The following is a 20,742-nucleotide window of genomic DNA, read 5'->3' as shown; positions in this document are numbered from 1 at the left end:
CTTTGATTTGTTTCCTTTTTAAAAATTATTATTATTTTTAATCCAGCCCTGTGATCGAACTTTCTCAATAGGGTTGTGTTCTGGGAAATTGCTTTTGTGGGGAAAACAAGGCACAAAAGATAATCAAATGAACATTAGGATGATGTCACAGACTGGTGAGGATTAGCCATGATGAGCCACAGCGTGAAAATGGGGAAAGCTGGTTATTTTAGATCAAGACCCCAAGGAAAAGCAAATAACTATTTTCTGAAGTGTTTGCTGGTTTCATTATTACTGATTTTATTGCTTCTACTGTTCCTCTGTCACATAAGAAATACGTGCTACTTCAGGCACCAAGGTCTATCCTGTCTTCTGTTAAATTAGAGCTGTACTGTGATGACACTGAGTCTTAATCCTGAAAGTTTTCCTGCAGACTTTAGAAGGACAAGAAAGTGGAATAATGCTTATTTTAATATCCTTGTAATTTCAGGCTTGTTGTACTGGATAGAAAGAAGTTTCTTCACACTAGTGTTTCTGAAGTTGTCTGTTGATTGAAGTTTTTTGTTGGTTTTATTTATTAATTTTCGTTAACAGGAGTATGCTGTGAACTGCCATGTGATCACCTGGGAGAGAATCCTCAGCCACTTTGATATATTTGCTTTTGGGCATTTCTGGGGCTGGGCTATGAAGGCTTTGCTGATCCGTAGCTATGGGCTGTGCTGGACTATTAGCATCACCTGGGAGCTCACTGAGGTAAGCCATCCATCTAAGTGTGTGAGACTGGAATTGTTCTTAGGGGGAGGTGTGAACATTACTAGAAGGCTGACTCACTAGTTCTCAGTATAGATTTACATTTGAAGCCTTATAAACCAGATGCTGAGCAATTGATGCTGTTAGTGGACAGCAGCAAGCTGGGGTTTAGGTAAGTGACTTACTACTACTTGAATAGGAGGGAGATCTAGACCAGCCTATTGGTGCCATCCATAGTTAGTTTTTTGGCTGTTATGGGAGTCAGCACTCATGCTACTTCAGATGTTGACCAATATTCCCTGGTTCAGGGCAGTTGTTCTTGTTTTTCACCTTGGAACATCTGTGATCTACTGTCATGATCCCCTTACCCCATATGCAACATTATTACATGTTATGTATAGTGTGCATACTGTACAGCAACTAGGAATTGAGGGATCCCTGAGGAAGGTGTGAGGACACATGAGGAGAAGTCTATATGGAATGGCAAGACACCATTCAGTGTGATGTTTTCTGTTGTGAGCTGTTCTTTTGTTAAATTGTACCCCACAAACCTAGTTTATTCATATTCACTGACAAAAAAAATGATTTTTTTTTAACTAGACCTAGATCTAAGCTAGTTCACATGCAGTGTAGTTCCCTGCACCATGGTTTGAAGGACCACTGGCTTACTATCTAGCTTTACCACAGTTCTCCTAAGCACATGCGTAAGTCATTTGACTGCTGGCACTTTCAAATCCTGTTTTGGAAAAAAAATACAGGTGCTTGACTTGATTCAGTCAACTGACTGTTGCTTGGGCTGCTGGTCTTTATTGTTAGATCTGTTTTAAGGATTCAGGCTGATTAATTGTCTCTGTAAATGCTTTCATTTGCATGTAACCTAGAGCTTGATTAGTAGAATGTGTGTCACCTAAAATCCAAGGATGTGTTTCTATAAAAATGAGTTCAATTTCATTGTATTCTTTGATTGGACAATTCAGACAAAGTATCCAATTTTTATCAGCTTTGGGACAGCATAGTCTAACCTGTCACACTTAACATACTAAGTGTATTTATAAACACCTGAATTTAGTCTTTAAAATTATGTTTTTCTGTAGAACTTGCTGTCAGATGAGCCAAGCATTCTCAGGACAAGGCATGTATAATTCAAAAACATAAATAAGGATTTAGTTGTCTGAAATTAAACTTCTGGGTTTGAAAATACTAGTGCCATGGGTTCCTTTTTAAAACATGGTTTTTATTCTGTGTCATTGAAGGATATGTGGTTTTCTAAGCTATTTTGAAACTGCGTAAGATTGGGATTCTGCAAGTATCCATCCACAAAAAACAACTTTGCTAGTTATTGTACTATTTTTTTCTGGCTGGAAAAGAATAAATTTGAATTTGTTTCACACAGCCTCTTATCGTTCAGTTGATCATCACACAACCATCATCTTCAATTTGACACCACATGGGGTGTCTAGTATTCCCTATTGCTGAAAGGCAGGTTATTGCAACAGACAGTGTGTTGGGTAAAGTTCAACATATAGAGAGGTTATCACCACTCAAATGGATTTTTAATGAACTAGTTAATTCAGGAGAGTCATTAGAAACCTACAGAAGTTATCAGGGCAGTTACACAGGGATTCAGCTGTGCATCTCCTATTAGCATTAATGGATTTCAGCTGGCTCCCCGTTCTGAAATGGGACACTTGGCTCATGCTCCGTACTATTGGATTAAAGTTGAGATGCAGGCAGACCTTGGTGTCTCATTCTGAGAAAATAGCTAACACCTTAGAGATGGTCTGGCTAACACCTATGCTCTGTTTTTTTTGCCTTATTATCTGCAAGTTCTGGTGTCTTTTGCTGGATTATTGCAGATTGAGATTCATAGTTTAGTGCCCCTTTCAGGTTAAATAATTTAAAACATGAAAGGGAAACTAGCAGGATAACGAGCAACATTGTGTAGCTTGGGTCCTGAAGAGGAACAAATTTTCTTTTCTACAGGTTGAAATTCCCATAGCCTTGTCAAAGAAAAACAAATTGTCTTGATTTACTTTTGCAAGAGTTTTCAAAGGAACTGTCGTCGTCATTATCGGTCACTGTAATTTATTATAAATGGACCGTTATTCATTCTTGCTGTATACAGAAAACATTCTTCTTGTTCCTTTTCCCCTATCTTATTTTTTTTCAATACTTTATTTATACATCTGTAAACAAAGGACACTTTATTACAAAATCATACCAATAATCTTCCACAGACACAGTTCCACTGACAAAAATTGTACTGTTTTTGTAGAGGTGAGAATATTCCTGTTTGCTGTGTGTTTTCTTAAGCATCTCCTTGAGTATTCCAAAGGGACTGCTTAACACATAGCTGTTCCAGTCCACAGCTAACTTTTTCAGTCTATTTTTTGGTTTGCTGTGATTTTTCTTGTAGAATAGAGATACAATTATTTTCTCTTAAAGGTGGATGAGAGGTGCTGAATCTTATCTCTCAGTAAATTATGCTTATGTCTTGCCTTAACTCTGGCCAGTTATTCTTCACTCTATCGAAAGTGTAAAGTCACCAAATGTATATGTAAATACATTTAATTGCCTCGTAGTGGTCTTCAGTTCAGCTGAGTATTCAGAAAGGAACAGATTGCTTCAGAGGTAAATGATTTATGCGCTTTTCAAAGGGAAATCTTGAAGGGACTGAGTATGTTTTGATATATATCAAGATGGTGTCAGCTTTTCAGTCTGATGTTGGTTTGTTTCTGGTCTATTTTCCACTATCTTCATCATAAAAGTAACTTCAACATTAGTGCTTAGCAGAGACCAAGCAGGAGGAGAGAGTGGAATATTGTCTTAACTTCCTGAGCCATTCTGGATCAAGTACAGCAGCAAAGCTTGCAGTGTGTGAAATATTGGTGAACTCTTAATTAATCTCTTTACGGTCACTAAATTTCCTAAAAGTCATAAATGAAAGAGTTTTGAAATAGAACAAGTCTTAAGTCCTGAACTCCAGAATTCATTAGTACTGACAGTTGTTACAAGTGCATCTGTGGTACTTAGTTCACCTTGTTGCTGGTTTAGAAAACTTACTTCTGTTAAACTGTTTAGCAAAAGTAAATTTGTTTTGCTTTTTTTTTTGTAAGCGCAAAACACCTTTCGTCCAAGAAATGCAGCGTTTCTGCTTGTTTCATGCATTTCTATGAATGTTCTGTGTATCGTCTTTTAAGAGGCCAAGAGCTGCATGATATCCTTATACACAGCATAGCCCCAACGGGGAATGGTGAGAAGGAAACCTCTAATGTGTGGCTCTGTCCAAGGCCTCCTGAGTTAATGGAAGGATGCCCATCAAATTTCAGTGGTTGTAGCTCATGTCCTTCAAGTGTGACATATACTGAAAAGCTGATTTTTGAATGTGTACTTAAAAAGTGAATTTATGAATTCTGTGCTGTTCCTCATCCAGAATCTTTTTGCTGTATTCTGTAGCTCTTCTTCATGCACCTTCTGCCTAATTTTGCTGAATGCTGGTGGGATCAAGTCATTTTGGACATCCTGCTTTGTAACGGGGGTGGCATCTGGTTGGGCATGGTAGTTTGTCGTTTCTTGGAGATGAGGACCTATCACTGGGCAAGCTTCAAGTAGGTCTAAATTAAACCTTGATAAACATTGTTTGTTATAATATTGAATTAATTTCCTTGGGAAATAGACCGCATTTTTGCATATGTAAAATGCATATAGTTTAGAATTAGCATGCAATCTGCACCTGCTAACAATGCTGTAAATTTATTTTAAATGTTAAAAATCCATCTTATAGTAATGCTACCATACAGCATATATTTGTAAATATGATTAGGTGTATATATAATTTTCCTTTGCAATCTTAAGTTATAAGCATTGATGCCAAATGAAAATATACAGTAGTAAAGCTATTTGCATTTTTGGTGTATTTTGTACAAGTAAAACTTTGAAGAAGGCAGTAAAGAAAATTGTAATTGTTTTCTCATTATATAATGTTTTTAAACTAGATTTGGGCTGTCCTTGGTGAGGCATTAGTGTAGCAATCTGTCAGCACTAGTTGTAATTGCAGAGGAGTCAGGCTGATTGTACCTGTACCGTGAATTGCCTTACCCCATTGCTGACCCATTGCAAAATAAAGTAATGTTTGTTGTGTAAAAGGGCAACAGCTTGTGGCATAGCACATGTCAGTTCCTAACTATCCAGGTATGGTTTCTTCCATAGTTTTTTGCCCCTCTCCAGCCTTCTTCCCTGCCAGTTGGTGGCAAGCCATGGTTATCTGCACATTACCGGTGGTATAGATGAAACAGGATTAAGTACAATGAATTGGCAAAGAATATTGCCTTGAGAGATGGAAAAGGAGCTCAAATATTGACTGCAAATTTGTACCTTGTGTGAACTTCTGTACTACTTTCATTTCTTACTCACAAATTTATTAATTGCTCTGAGGACCATCCAGCCTTTAGTCTCAATTCAATTGCTCTGCATTTCAGTTCATGAGGAATAATAAGCATTGTAGAGTTGATGGCCCTTCTGTTTTTAGAGAGCTGACTGAAAGCTAAAACAGCAGGGTATTTATGGCAAGACTAGTCTTTACTATCATTGTGAAGTGATTTTTCCTCATGTTTTTAAATGCATGAGTAGATTTTTCTGGACCTCTACTATGAAGAGGAGCTGCACAAAATGAGAAGCTTTTGCTTGTGCCCTTTTGTTTCCTTTTTCTTTTTTAATTGAATAAACACAGAGCTTAAAGATTAGAAGATTCCCCCTAACCTAAGATCCCATAAACCTAAATAAACACAACTACCAGAAATATTAAATCTGAATCTCCTTTGTCCAGAAGGGCTGGGGAAATAACAGGATGAAACCAGACTTCTAGCCCTGCTAGTCTTCCTTCAAAAAAGGAAACTCTTGCGTTTCTCCTTTGGATGCTGTTGCTCATCTGAACTAATGTTATCAAAAGCAAGAACCAGTAATGTTCTTGTCGGATGAACCTCTACTCACATCCCATTTCAAAAGGGAATTTAAAAGCCTTCTAGCTTTTAACAGCGCTATCCCATCTCTCCAGAAGATTCACGTGTATCTAATATCAGAACAGCAAGGGTTGTGTGAACTGGAAGTGCAGTATTTTCAAACCTGTGGAGCCAGCCCTTATACAATTAATGAATAATGAACCTGATAGATTCTTGAATTATTGATGTCAGCGAGCTCTAGAATGAGTCTTTGGGACAAGAGCAGTGGCAGCACTGACTAGGAAGAAATACCATCTAGGTTTTCCAAGGGGGCTGCAGAATCGCAGTCCTTTTTTTCTTCCTTCATGCAGAGTTATAGATCTATTTTGTAGTTAATTACTGACTGAGGATAGAGGAGGGTGGACTTTATAGCAGAACGTGCCCTGACTGAAATGCTTAGTAGATTATACTGCTAAATTCACCTGTGTGGTGCACAGTTGTGCCTGTGAAGATCTCTGCTGTCCAGCGAAAAAGAGTGATCGTTCTGCAACATCAGTAACATGGCTATTGCTTTTTTGTTTTCCTTGCATATTCCTTGTATTTACTTCAGCGATTCTCTTTTTCTAGGGACATTCACACGACTACAGGAAAAATCAAAAGAGCTGTATTACAGTTCACCCCTGCCAGCTGGACCTATGTCCGCTGGTTTGACCCTAAGTCTTCATTTCAAAGAGTGGCTGGAATCTACCTTTTCATGATCATTTGGCAGGTAAGAAATAAATTCTGTGAAATCAAAGCTGCCATCAGCTCAGTTACTTAATGGCTGTTTGGCTAGAAGGTATTCTAATGTGATGTATGTCCGTCATTGAAATACACAGTTAAATGCATTGATAGTACGGAATTGGTCAGGGCATTGTTTGTGGGAGTTACATGATAGTTCAGGAGTGTAATTACAGAATCTGTAGAAAAACCCAAATGTTACAGATTGCTGTACTGGACATCAGATTGCTCTTTGCAATTGATACAGTTTTAAAAACTGGTAGACAGTGAGGTTTTGGGTGGGGTGGGGGTGTTTGGCGTTTTGGTGTTTTGTTTTTTTTTTTTCTTCCTCTCTTTCCATTGACTGGATGGATCACTGATACTCAGAATTTTGACCTTGATCCAGCAAGACTCCATAATATGTCCCCACCACTTAGGTACTTAAGTCTGCCAGTGTTTGCATGATTAACTAAAAACTTGTTTTTTTTAATTTGCAGAATTTAGTTTGTAAAAGGAGAACCAGAACTGTTTGATATGTTTTTTTTTTTCTTTGAAACGTATGCTATCTTCTATCAAATTTGCCCCAGTCATTCATACCACGTTCAGGTTATGCAAGTTATCAGAAGACCTCTGCAGTGTGTTATTAGTGTCTGATTGCTTAATGGGTTTCTGGAAAGAGAGCAAATACTTTCATAGAGATGTCTAGAGAGTATTGTTTGTTTTACTTGTCCTAGAGCAGGAATCTTAGACTCTTTTAATCCTCAATCTAACCAGCAGAGCTATAGTAGAGAATAGTTTTCCTTTGGTGTTTTAGTTTCCATATTAATCTTTGCACATTTTCAAGTGTCGTAACTCATTAAGTTATGCAAATTGAATGCTATTAACTAACTTTTTTTTTTTTCTTAGCTGACTGAGTTGAATACATTCTTTTTGAAACATATCTTTGTGTTCCAAGCAAGCCATCCTTTAAGCTGGGGGAGAATCCTTTTCATAGGAATCATTACAGCACCCACTGTAAGGTAATTTTGTTGCCATGTTTTTCTTTCTTCAATTTAAAGTAACTTGACTTCTAGGCACCCAAGGACTGCCTACAGTTTGTGAGTAAGTACAGTGCATTTCAAGAAATCTATGCTTTTGCCACCATGACAAGCAAAACAATCACCACTTCAATAAAGTATATTTTCTGACAAATAAACTAATAAGGTAAAATGTGTTTAAACACCTGCATGTCCATAGGGATGCAGAACCAGTCTGTTCCATCTTCTATTGGTATAGCATCTCCCTGTTCTGTGAGTTAGCTGCATATGTTGTTCTGAAGGATTGTATCCGAAAGTGTCCAAGTTGATGAGTCAGGTGCTCAAAAAAGTATAATGAGGAAAACCAGAGCTGCTGGTTTTTCTGAGCTGCTTATTTTGTTTGTCTACAGGAAATATTAGTATGTTAAAAGATAGAGCATTGCCATGTTCTGAGTAACAAAACAGTATATATGCAGTGTTAATAGTTGTACAGATACATTAACCTGCTTTTAGTCTTGCACACTATTTCACATTTCACATTGTTAGCAGAGTTCTCTTACTTTTTTTTTTTTCATGTGACAGCTGGAGATAGACAGAATGCATGCAGTTCTGAAGTTAGAGGCAGGGAATTTCCCATTCATGAGTGAAGTGATGTTACCTGGGACAGTTAAATGGCAGCCGTGCATAGGTTTATTCCTAAAATACAGCTGTTAGTGTCTCAGGTTAAGTGCAGTGATTTCACACTGTTGATTAAATCACCTTAAACGTTCTATTAGCTCCTGTATCAGTGAGGTTTTAAGTATTTTTATGGCACTTGCCAACTTGTAGATGTCTTTATTCTTAAACAATCCGTGTATAGTTGGATTAATAACACTTCCCCATCTGTTGGTGGAGATCGGAGACAAAGACAGAAAAAGAACTTCAGTTCCACTTTGGAATTCCCCTCTGTAAACTTAACATTTAGGAGCATGAAGAACACAGCAGAATGGTCTCCAGGCTGTTTTAAAAATAGTGAGAATTTCTACTCTGTTCTTAAAGGGAAAACATGCCAGTGGTTAGAGCACTCACCCAGGACATGAAATAGCCATATTCAGCTTTCTTCAAGATTCAAACCCACATCTCTCAAGAAAATGCAAATGTCAAAGAATTAAATACAAACTGTGGAAGAAGTGGAGTTTTTCAAATTCTTTCAAAGCTGTTGCACTTTGCCTAAAAGAATTGGAGATTCAGTGGAGAGGCAGGAGACAAAACATAGCTTTGTTAGCCTACTAGTTTGAGTACTTTCCCAGTCCTTGCTCTCAGGATTTTCTGTGTTGTTTCAAGCTATTTGATCTATGTGATAATCTGTCCTACTAGAATTGAAGCCATCTGTTAGACATCCAGCAGGATTGCATGTGGCTTTGACCATCAGCACTTCATTTTCAGTATAGATACGTTTGTAACATAAACTTGTTTTCTAAATGTAAATGCTCTGGGGACTTTCAACTTCACTGATGAATTTTCTTGTTTCCCTTCTCAGGCAATACTATGCATACCTCACAGATACACAGTGCAAAAGGGTGGGAACCCAGTGCTGGGTGTTTGGGTAAGTGTTCTTGCTGCATTCATGAAGCACTTGGACAAGTGTTAAGTATGAGTCCAGCACAGGAACAGCTTTGCATGAAGCCAGTCCTTGTTATGTATTGTTTTAGGTGTAAAGAACAGTATGGAGAGATTTTCTTTCTTTCTCCTGCGTGCCCCCCCCCCACCCCCCCCCCCCAGTTTAGAGGAAAGGAAAATTCTGGATTTGGAGGTAGAACATAGGAAGTGATGGAATGAGTAGGGAGAAGAACAGAAGGAAGAACTAGAAACTGCTGGGTAAAGCTAGGCTCCTTCAAGGTAGTATTGGCCTTGCTGCCCATTGTCTCAGTCAGGTGAGAAGGCCAAAGCTTTTGCCTCTGCTGCTTGCCTGTCATCGGAGCAATGTTTGCCTGGCCATCAAGGTGGGCATTACTGCTGTTAGTGGAATCGCAGCAGAAGACAGTGAAACAAGCTATGGTTATCAAATATTTCTATGCTGCCCTCAAAGAGAGAAAGGAATATCACTGTGAACAATGATTACCTTGTCTACAATCTCTTTCAATATATTTCTTGGAGGAGACCTTTAAATTGCAGGATTGCTTCTGGTGAGAACTTCCTTCTCTAGGTGGCTTGACTGAAACGTACCGTTCTGGAAACCTTAAGCATTTGCTATTGTAGTGTTGTAAAAGCTGCTTGTAAATAAGCAGCGTAGTAGTGTCTCTTGATTTATGACTTGGAAGCTTACAAATGGAAAACAATAGACGATCCTAAATCCCATCTTAAAGAAAAAAATATGTATTTTAAGAAACTATTCAAGAAGCTAATTTCTGGTGGCAATGATTTTAAATTAAAACAGCCGCTTCATTCTCTTTGTCAAGATTAAGGTATATCTTATTTTCAAATTGTCTGAACCATTCTCATGTTTAATAGAAGAATCTTTTACTGTTTTAAATTGGAATAGCATTTCAATGAGCTGTAAAATACTGAGATCTAATTTAGAGTGTGCTCTGGCAAACTTATCTCACCTTTACTGTTAGTCTTAAGGATGTTACAGAGTTTTAGGAACAGTGCTGGGCTGGAAGGCATGTTTCCAGGTGCTCTTACAGCACTGTAAAGAATGCCCCTTTCTCAGCATTTTATTGAGATAAGAGCAGAGCATGCTGCAGTGTAATTGAAGAGATTTCTACTGTTGTTTTAAATGTACCCTGGAGAACAAGATACAAGTCTCCTTGGGTGTTGCTGGGCTTAAGTATTCACCTCTTTCACTGGCTTACCACCTTCCTGGATGGGTCTGTTACTGTCTTCAACTCAGGACTGTAACATCCAATGGACACACAAAAGGTAGTAACTCTGTTCTTGTTTAGTTTTACTGGTACTGAGTAGGAGTAGGTAACATTTTCTGTAAGCCTAAACTTCCTTACTGAGGGAGGACCCCCTCCTCGAAACACGCATTATGATTCTTAGAAGGTGTCTGCAACATACACAGGTCCTTAAAAAGGATTATTTTAATGATCGTGGCAGAGTAACCTGTCTTTCTGGGTTTGGTATGGAAGGTGCTTTAGTACTGAAGGTAACTAATTTATCACACAGTTAATATAACTACTTAATTTACAATTAGAATCGAAGAACCTTTCTCTGTGCATAAACGTTTTAATAGTTAAAAATAAACTCTATTAGTATTTTGGAGACAGCCATTTGAATACAGACACGTTACTGAAACCTGTATTTAAATTAATGGGGAATTGAGATGCTTATATGAAAAAGGATATTTGCTCAACTATAGATGGTAATTTTAGAGTTATAGAAGACACATTTTAAAGAGTTCTGTAATTTTGGGGGAAGAATTTTCAAGTTCTGCATTACAAAGAAAGAAAGATGACCTTGTTTCATCCATATTAAACATATTATTTTGCAAACTGAAGAGAAATATGATGCTGAATGTTTGCCTTCTGGCTCTGAAAAATTGTTGAGGGTTGTAGAAACCATCATCTTGGGTTTGAAGTTCTCACTGAACACATTGATGTCATATATGTCAATATATATATGCTTAAAGATCTCTTTACAACTGCATAACAAGAACTGCAATAGAATATTCAACAGTCCGATCTAATAATGGGGAATGTGCATGGACTAAGTTCTTCTTGATGCTGCTTACTTCTGTAATTGCTAGAAAAACCAGAGCAACGCTAGGATTTCCTTTTATTTGTTGGAAAAACAGGACTCTTCAGGTAATTTAACAATCCAGAATATAATTTCTGAAGCAATTAAAAGCAAGTATATAGAATATTCATATCTGTGGTGATCAAGACATACTTCTAAAGGCACAAATTTAATTTGTAATGGTCTGACCATGGGAATAGTTAAAATTAGTGCCTTGCATTAGTGTGGAATTGTGTTCTCTAACTTGAAATATACTGTACCATCACTCTTAGTAGATGGACAGTAAGTGAGATAAGGCATGAAGAAGGCCAGTGCAACAGCTCTGCTGGAAATTGCACCATTTTCATTAAGATGAAGCCTTTCAAAGAGGAATATCATAGGATGTTACAAGACTATTTTGATTGAATAAAAACTTGTAGTGTCTTTAGTTCTATAGAGTGTTCTCATCACCCTTCAGTAGGACACTAACACCTTTCACTGTTGGTATTCTTTTATTTTTTGGTTTACAACTTTAACTGTAATAGCTGTCCTATTGTGCAACACACTTAACCCAAGTATTCTTGACAAGAATAATGGAAAGAATGTATAAATGCAGCACAAACAGCTGTATAATTTTTCTGAGTCCTTGTTGAAAATAGCCTGTTGTTTTGTTTATACCTTTGAGTATATCACTCAAAGATATACTCAAAGATATTTTGTTTCCTGATAGTGGTCTTTCTGTTCCCACTGCTGTAGCTCAGTTTAACTATTTGGTTTTTTTTAAATCTGAAGCTGGATCAGTAAGAATAATATAAAATGAAGAAAGAAAAATAGTTGGTCACCCAACAGAGTAACACTGCTCTGAAATTTTTATTAATATGCACCTCATTCATTTGCAGTATTGGTCAGTTAGGCGTTAATTCCACAGTTCTTACGTTTTGGCCCCACTCACCATGTTGCAAGTCACATGGTACAGAGAAAGCTGTAATTTGTTATTTGCACCAGGACCATCTCCATAATACCAGTTGTTAAGTTATGCACACATCTTTCCTTACTCTTTCACGGAGGGAGCTGGATCCTGTCTGTCAGGCAGTAGAGCCATTTTTGGCAGCTTCCTGGTTGTGGAGAGTGTGGGTAGGGAACGTGTCCTGCAGGGTCAAGCTTGGGAGACCAAACCACTTGACCTGATGTTAAGTGTGCCTTGCGCACATTTGAGGGAGAATTTTCATGCGTGTGCTCATATGTACAACCTCAAAGTCACCGTTGAACAAGTTAAGTACTAAACTTTTATAAATTTAATAGTTTTCGTCATGATTTGCTTCAGCTTGAGAAGAGTCAATTGTCTACACTTTTGCCGCACCAGTCACATTTCTACACTTGTATTTGCTAAAAATATGTAATTTTGTGTCCAGGACCTATACAAACTATGTTTTCATGGCAAGTGATGGAAACTTTGGATTCATAACCCCTTGTTCCACACCAAGTGGTGGACAAGCCTCCATAGCTTTGAGCCTGAAAAGATGTAGACATGTGGTAATGGGGAGAGAGCTGAAGATACTTGTTTTGATTCCTGTAATGCCAGAGAGGAAAGCGAATACTGCAGTTTTTCCTCTCGGTTTCTTCAGAAATCCTCAGATACTGTAGTGTGGATCAGAGTTTGCACATCAACCAGGGCAAAGGCATGGATTCTTAGAGAATTGGAAATGCTGTTTCATGTTAATATTCTCATTAAATTCCATCTGAAGCAAGCAAAGTAGCCTGTTTAGAATTGTAGTAAACTCGCATCCAGTAGAGAAATCCCCAAAACACAGTTCTAGTTCACCCAACAGGGAGTCAGTTGGTTGTTCAGAAAAGAAATTTATATCTGGTGAAGGCTGAAGCACAGCGGTAAGTATAAACAGAAATTCTCTGCTATTGGCACAAACCCTTCCTTGTTCCCTGGACAAGCAAAGGCTCACAGAATTGTGAACTGCCAGTCAATCACTATTTGTATGCTGTTTATGCTGAAGAAAAGTATAGCAAGAAAAATTAATTTCAGTTAATGGTGGTGTTGGGGGGAGGTGTGTGCTCAGTAGTGCTTGTTTAGAGCAGGCAGTCTGGGGTCTGGGTTGTGAACATGTGAGTTAAATCCTTAGTGTTTGTAACTGCTTCCCCCCCGCCCCTTTCATTTACCCACAGGGTTATTGCTTTCCTTGAAGCTATTGTGTGCATAAAGTTTGGACAGGATCTTTTTTCCAAAACACAAATACTGTATGTTGTGTTTTGGCTTCTCTGTGTGGTAAGTGAGATTTCTCATGTGAAACATAAAGCATGGCAAAAGCATTGAAAACATCTAAATAGCTTCCTCTCTGGAACATTGGCAGCAGGGGATCATTGTTGGGGAGTGCTGGTGAAGAGCGTTGCGCATGTCCTAGGAAAAGCAAATGCTAGACCATTTAGAACACACTTTGAAGGGACTAGGATAACTTTTTTTCTTGACATCGCAGAGTATAGCCACAGTACCAGTACTTAACATGAAACAAACACAAGTTATAGGGCACTTTATGAGAGAAAAAATGTCAGCTCGAGGCTAACTTTGGCAGTGCTTGCTATAGTGCCCACTGGAAAGGAACAGGAGTTAATGAATAGCATTAATAAGTAATGCATGTTGATTCACACTAAAGTCTTACAAGTACATAAACAAGCCTGCTTTGTCAGGCAAATCATTCTCACTCAGCCCGCAACTTTGTACTTCAGTGTGATTATTGCAAGTGCAGCATGAAATGCCCATTTTGTAACAGTAAATGGATATTTGTCTTGCCAGGCTTGTAACTCTGATGCCAAACACATTTTTAATGGTCAGTGAAAAATAAGGCATTTATAATGGGCTGACAGATAAATACTTCTTCCTTCTAGTTGGGAACACAGTTTGAGCAGGTGATAGGAAGACAGCATTTATTGTTCTTCTATTTAGCATGATGATTTTATTCCTGAAGCTTCAGAGGAGAAAAGTATTGAATTGCTTCCCAGATCAGAGCACCACAAAACCGAACATGTAACCTAGCCTGAAGCATGGGACAGGGAGAAGGGGAATTTGTTTTTCTGCCAGAGTGAGTGTTCCTGATAATGTACCTACAAGGGCTTACCAACTGCCTTTGAATGACGACTGTACAGGATGAGGACAAAAATCGTATTGACAGTGTATCCTGCATGTACAAGAATGATCTGTGTGTGTTGTCATGCTCCCATTGAGAACTGGTCTGCATACCCTATGGTGGCAGAATGTATGTGTACCTTGAAGCATGAGTCTTGCTCATCCTGACAAAAGATGCAGAGAGAAACAGAGCGTGAAAGTCTCCGAATGTGGAATCTCATTCTTGGACCTTGAACAAGCAAGGAATTTGGGAAAGTTTTACACATTTTTTCTTTCTCTTCTTCCTTATTTAGGCCTTTACAACTTTCCTGTGTTTATATGGTATGGTTTGGTATGCAGAATACTATGGCCACCGGGAAAAGGTACTTTATTAAGAAGCCTGTTTTTGTTTTATACAAGAATTAAAACTGCAAAGCTCCTAAATATTAGAATTCTTTACCAGAGCTAATATAAATGGGGGTGAAGGGGGGGATGGTCCAGAGTCTAACTGAAGTCAATAGAAAGAACTCTGAATTCAGCAGGCCTTGGACAGATCCCAAATTACGCTGTGGTTTCTAAAGAATGCTGTCTTCTTAGTTACTCAAAATGAGGCTGTAATTTTAGCAAAGCATTCAGGGATGAATGGTTAGCTAATGTTCCCATTGTACAGGTGGAATGCTAGGGGAATATTAAGAATACTTGGTTACACAACAGATCACGTGGCAAGTGGTGAGTTCTTATTGTGTCATCTATGTTGTACCTTTCTAACAAGGAAGGGAAAAGTCCTAAGTACTAGCTGAAAGTTTTATGAGGACTTCTGCCACAGTTTAAATTTTTAAGTATACTTGTGAACAGGAGAAGTGCTGATCACAAGAACCACCAGCATCCCAATGACGTGTGTCCTTTTTGGTTTTGCAGACTTTATCAGAAAGTGAAGACAGCCCATACAGTCCAGATGCTTCCTGGCTTCATTCTAAATTCAGCAGAGGTATTGGCACTTTTGCTCCTATATTCTTGAAGTGGTAGCATTAAGGCTCAACACGAGGAAATGAGGCTTGAGAAACTTACCTTGCAGACAGCTGATCTTATTTAAACATCTCTTCGGGAGCTATACAGATAAATCAACTGCAAAGCTATTTTGCTTTACCACCTTTTTTTTTTTTTCTTCTACCTCTCGGAAATTTATTTAACTTTTAATTAAGCAGCTGAATTTTTCTGCCATTATTCCAGGCCATTCTTGTACACTTAGGGCATTATGCATTTCATAACTCTAGTGGACAGATTTTCTCTCTGAACATTGCATGTTTTATGTGAAACGTATGAATGTGAATTGTGCTTTTATTCCTGCTTATTAAGAAACAATCAGGAATGTGCCTGGACCTTGTATTCTTACTGATGCTTGCCTAGTCAATGTAGTGCTGATAAACAGCTTTCTCAGACCTAAGCAACAGCAGCCTCCTTCTCTGACTCCATTTCTCCTTACACTAGAGGTCAGTTAAGCTACCTGCCTCCTCCATTAACTCTTTAATGTGGTCTTGCTTATTGAACAAATATCAAGATTCATACCTGGAAGTTATCTCTGTCAGAGTTTATGCTCCAGGTGTTTGTATCATTAAAGATACTTGGTTTTTTTCATATACTTGAAAAGTACCTACAGCAGAACTGCTTTATATTCATGATTTTTCTGGATGCTGATATTAATTTATTCTCCGTTTAGTAGATTTTGGAGGGTGGTTATATTCTGGAGAAAATTTGCTTGCATTCAAAATGTTTTTCCTATTTATAGCTACTGGAGAAATCTGGCTAAGCAAATCTTTCTCTTGACTTTCTGATACTTAAGTAATTGCAAACTTCAGCCTCTTTCATGTTTTGCTCTTGAATTCTTGTTTCAGTCCCCATTATCATCCTTTGCTTTCTCAATCAAACATGGTCTGTCATCTGAAAGACTGAAAGCAAGAAATGTATTCTTACAAGGATCTGTGACCTCACTTCCATAGTTCTTAATTGCTGATAGTAGTACCTGCCAGTCATAAAAATAAACATAAAAATGTTTAATTATTGATGTCATTTTAAATGGGGGATGTTTCACTAGTATATTCTTTTATAGCAAACTTATGAATTTTTTGGAGGAGGAAGAATTTTGCAGAAGTTTAAGAATTGCATTTTTTTTTAAAAAAATAGGCCACTAGATGGAGTACAAGTATCAACCAGTTCGTATTAGCCTGAAATAATTCATACTGTAAATGCTGTAGCTCTAGAAAGCCTTACTGTCTTTTAGACAAGAGTTTGATAATGTCAAATATATATATGCAGTAAAAAAATATTTATTTCTCAGCAGGTGCTGACAATAGTCCACCAAAACATTCAGTCAATAGTGAAAGCCATTCATCTAGAAGGAGGAATCGGCACTCCAAATCAAAAGTAACAAATGGAATCGGCAAGAAATGAACGGTCTCTGAAGATATCTACGGTGTGATCAGAGGTGACAAAGAAAATCAGACCTGGCTCTGAATTTCCAAATGGAAGATTGATTTTTTTAAATTTAAAAGGTAAAAAAAGGAGGTGTTGAAGATAAGGATGACAAAGGTGGAACCGACAGTGTAGTGCAAATCATTGCCTGCTGACACTTGCCATTCACTGATTTAAATATAGTTTCTTCAGCATGTGGCACCAAAAGCTAATGAAGAGTATGCTGGAAAGAAAAGTAATTTTGTCATAGCAGGTACACCCTGTTTTGTGTTCAGGTGTTGCAAGTGCATTTTTAGTATCTTAGTTGAGGACATAAACACAAAGGCTAGTAAACTGATAATCAGTTGGCATAGTTGGTTGGATTCTTTGGTTTTGTTTTGTTTTGCTGTGTCTTTGTTGTTTTCTAGAAAAGTATACAATCCTTTGACTAAAAGCAACTCTGCCCTTCTTTATCAGTCTCACAACTAAACTTTTCCATACAACAGTTAGTAAATATTTAATATTTCCATAGTTGTATCCATCTGCTTGCTTTTATGTAAAGTCTTTTTAGACTTTACCTGGTGACAGGGTTTTACCAGTGAAGAAACGGGTCCAGGTTTCCTGTAAAGGATGTGAAAACTGATCTTCGAACATGGTTTTTCTGTTCTGCTGTTGTCCTTCTGCTTGATTGTTACACATTTGATTTCTTTAGGTTTTTAAAATACTTAAATGAAAACGTGTTGTAAAGTGGTGGGCCATGCTTCTTGCCCTCAGACAGATATGTCATTCAGGGTTTTTTCTTCCTTTACTGCAGTGTGTTTTGCATCTTCATGTCATTTTTTTCACTTGTCACATCCCTTCTAATTTGCTTCAACCTCAGCTGGAACCAGAAATTCCAGTGTCTTCAGACTGATGTCAGAAACTGCTTTGAAGGCTCTGATGTCCTACTAAGCCTGGTGATAAGGCAGTTTTTTTGCTGAAGCTGAGTTGTGTACCACTTCCATAAACATTATCTGTGAAGGCTTGCTGTAGTCTTTGGTGTTCAAGGGGAAGCATGATATTACTGTGATATACCCCATTGTTCTGGTAATTCTTATCATGCAGTCAGATACCCAACATCAAAGTCATTCTTGCAGGTTTTGTGGTAGGTTTTTTTTGTGGGGTTTTCTTTTTTTTGGTGTGTGTGTATTTATTTTTTATTAAATGTATTAATTCTGGCATCTAGCAAAGTGGATAATTCTCCAGCAGTGAATGTAATGATTAAGTCAAGAGGTAAACAATCAAGAGCAATCAGTTCCTGTATTAAGTTATCAAAATGTTTTTGTGCCAATTAGATTTTGGAATTCATGGGGTTCAGAGGGGTAGATAGCTTAAGCAAGGATAAGTAATACCCTTTAGTTTCTTAGTCTTCACAAGAAAATGGGATTTCCTTTTTCTTTGAATAATGTTACTGTGATTTGCTACAGGCTAAGTACTAAAAAAAAAATAATGCAGCAGAGACTTGATAGAGTGTATGATACTGTAAATAGAAAAAAGTATCCTGTGTACTCCATTAATTCCTGTGTGCCACAGATTATCAATTTTTTCAATGCACTAAAGTGTTGCTGCTGAACTCCTCAGAGGCCCTTCGTTTCCCATCTTTTCAATCAAACCTGAAGTGTAGAACATGGGAAGTAACATAGTAGAACCTTTTACGTCATCATTGCTACAGTGACATTAAATGTTACATGAGAAAAAGTGTTAGAAAGACTTTCAGGCTTTCTTACAACTACTTAGTTTTCATTCTAGAACAATTCCATGTATCGCCTCTTTATTCGTAATGTACCACATTTTGATGAATGTATTTGTAGATTTCTTTGGATACTGAGACTTGTTACGTTTTTATTTTATTGGTTAATAACTCAGTCTGTGTAAGACTAAAGAATGGCATTGTAAATTTTCTATTGATTCAATACCAAAGCAAGAGATTGGAAGTCTAATTGCTTAGATATTTTAAGTACTGTGGTTTTCAAAGAGGAGTCTGTTTTGTACTTGCAAGGTATATGCACACCAACTATATATACAAAGCTTACATGTGTAAGCAGATGCTGAAGTCCAATATCTACTTGCCTGTGGGGACGGGGACAAGGACACATTTTGTAAATGCAGACTTGGTGCTCACACTGCTGAACTGCACCCTAAAAATATTGGAAAGGTAAATAAGAAGTGTCATCTTGTTAGAAGCCAACTTCTGTATACTGTTACAACAGTTTGGCCTTGAAGAAATGTTGTTTGACAACACCTTTAAAAATATTTCCCATAAAGTCTTTTTACTACTTTGATTTTTTTTGTGTGTGTATTTGGTTGGGGTTTTTTTGTTTGGTTTTGTTGGGCATTTTTGTTTGTTTGGTTTGGTTTTTACTACTTTAAAAGAGGGATGGCTAGGGAGAGGGGAAACTTAAGTAAACTATTCAAATGCTGCTTGGAAAATGGCACTTTGTGTCCTCTGTCAACAGTTCTGGCTGGAATTCATGTGTGTTCTCTCAAGTCCTCCACTGACTGACAAGTGTATTTTCAGCCCCATTGTTTTGGACGTAAAGCTTTGCGCTGGCAGGCATTGGAAGGTGCTTTTGATCACTGCTGTAAAATTAGTGATCTCAATACTATTATTTACTGTGTTATTGCTGATTTCTATATGTGTGTAACACCTACAATGACAAATCACTGAGCTGTTTAGCAACAAGCATCTATGTATGAGTTTTGCTGCTTGAACAGTATTTTGTAAGAGTCACGGATGCACTGTCCTGTTTTTAACTACTTGTTCCGTCACAGCCTCTCATTCCTGCTTTCCTGCTTCTGATGTTCTTGCCTTTCTCTGTGCTCTAGTCCTCTCCCCTGCTGTTACGGAGAGATCTGAATTGGCCTTCCAGAGGCTGTCCATCAGTGATGTCAGTCATTGAAGGGAGGCTAATTCAGGGCAGCATGGTGTAAGCGGAGGGTAGTGGCAAGAACTTTAAATAGTGGATTAAATAAAAACAAAGTTTAAAAATGCAGGTATACAGCGAACCAGAACTAGCCTTGAGTACTAGATTCCAGTATTAAAGTTGCTGCATAGATCATACACAGCATCTGGCTATATATTTGGAGTGTGATTTCAACCAGTGCTTTTGTTACTCTTCTGTGAAGATCATCATTTGGTGTTCCAGCAGTTAAAACTTCAATATTTTTTACTTTCTTTTCACAAAAGGATGCAGATGTTACCTTGTATTTAATAGTTTTTGAATAGAGTTGCTCTATTGTATTGATTGCAAAGTATTGTATTTTGCAATAACTCAGTAAATCAACCCATGTCACCAGTATGTGTGTTTGTCTGTCCATGCAAGGCATAGGAAATGATTACATACTGCCTTTAGAAGCTATTACATTTTATTCTATGTAATTGCATGCTGACAAATGCAGTGGTTCCCGAGCAGCCTACAGTGCACGCTAAGGTTTTGCTGTAATTTATTATTCAGAGCAGCAGATCTGATAATATGACCAGTTGTTATGCCTTCTGAAGTTTCCCTAGTACACAGGGTAAGTTTTACTTTAATTATTCTTGTTGGAATTGTTTTACTATTGGATGGGAGAACTGAATTGCAGGATGGTCTCATGACAGACCTTCAAAGGAGAAATGAGGCCTCTACAGAAGAGCCGTGGGACAGGCTATCAGCAAATAAACTTCTGCCAGTATAAAGATGTCATTGAGTACCAGAAACACTTTGCTTTGGCTTCTACTGCTACCATAGTCTCCACAACAACAGTTTCCAGTTGTTTTTACACCTAAAACCTGTTGTGAGCTGTTTATTGCTTCTCTGCTGCTGGCAGTAGCCTGATGCCTAGCGTGTAAAGAAGCCTGGCTTTTCCTTTCTTCCTCAGTTCCTTCTCTCTACAGGCATTGAATACTGGAACTTTCTGCCTTGCTGGGAAGGGCTCTTCTTCAGCATGATTTGCCTATTTGAATTCTGATTTATAGAGAACCCATAAATTCTGAAATTGTAGTAAAATTTGGAATAGCTGGGAC

The 20,742-nt window shown here is 37.8% G+C and overlaps 1 protein-coding gene across 2 annotated transcripts in view; it reads left to right on the top strand.

The window, feature by feature from the left end:
- The window catches only part of PTDSS1 (phosphatidylserine synthase 1), a 32,726-nt gene extending 12,688 nt beyond the window's left edge, over nucleotides 1–20,038 (top strand). Inside the window, exons 5-13 of one of the 2 annotated variants that reach the window (XM_080378937.1) lie at nucleotides 574–732; nucleotides 4,186–4,337; nucleotides 6,294–6,435; nucleotides 7,332–7,444; nucleotides 8,961–9,026; nucleotides 13,319–13,418; nucleotides 14,567–14,635; nucleotides 15,171–15,240; nucleotides 16,591–20,038. In XM_080378937.1, the coding sequence (XP_080235063.1) occupies nucleotides 574–732; nucleotides 4,186–4,337; nucleotides 6,294–6,435; nucleotides 7,332–7,444; nucleotides 8,961–9,026; nucleotides 13,319–13,418; nucleotides 14,567–14,635; nucleotides 15,171–15,240; nucleotides 16,591–16,700 (981 nt within the window). In that variant the 3' untranslated portion in view covers nucleotides 16,701–20,038. Of the gene's footprint in view, nucleotides 1–573; nucleotides 733–4,185; nucleotides 4,338–6,293; nucleotides 6,436–7,331; nucleotides 7,445–8,960; nucleotides 9,027–13,318; nucleotides 13,419–14,566; nucleotides 14,636–15,170; nucleotides 15,241–16,587 lie in introns of both variants that reach the window. The other variant, XM_080378936.1, reaches the window with a different exon arrangement.
- The last annotated feature ends 704 nt before the right edge of the window (nucleotides 20,039–20,742 follow it).

This window comes from Falco punctatus, assembly GCF_963210335.1.
Source record: "Falco punctatus genome assembly, chromosome: 3".
Classification (NCBI taxonomy): Eukaryota; Metazoa; Chordata; class Aves; order Falconiformes; family Falconidae; genus Falco; species Falco punctatus.
The sequence above is the reverse complement of the archived record's forward strand: the minus strand, read 5'-3'. Positions and strand labels throughout refer to the sequence as shown.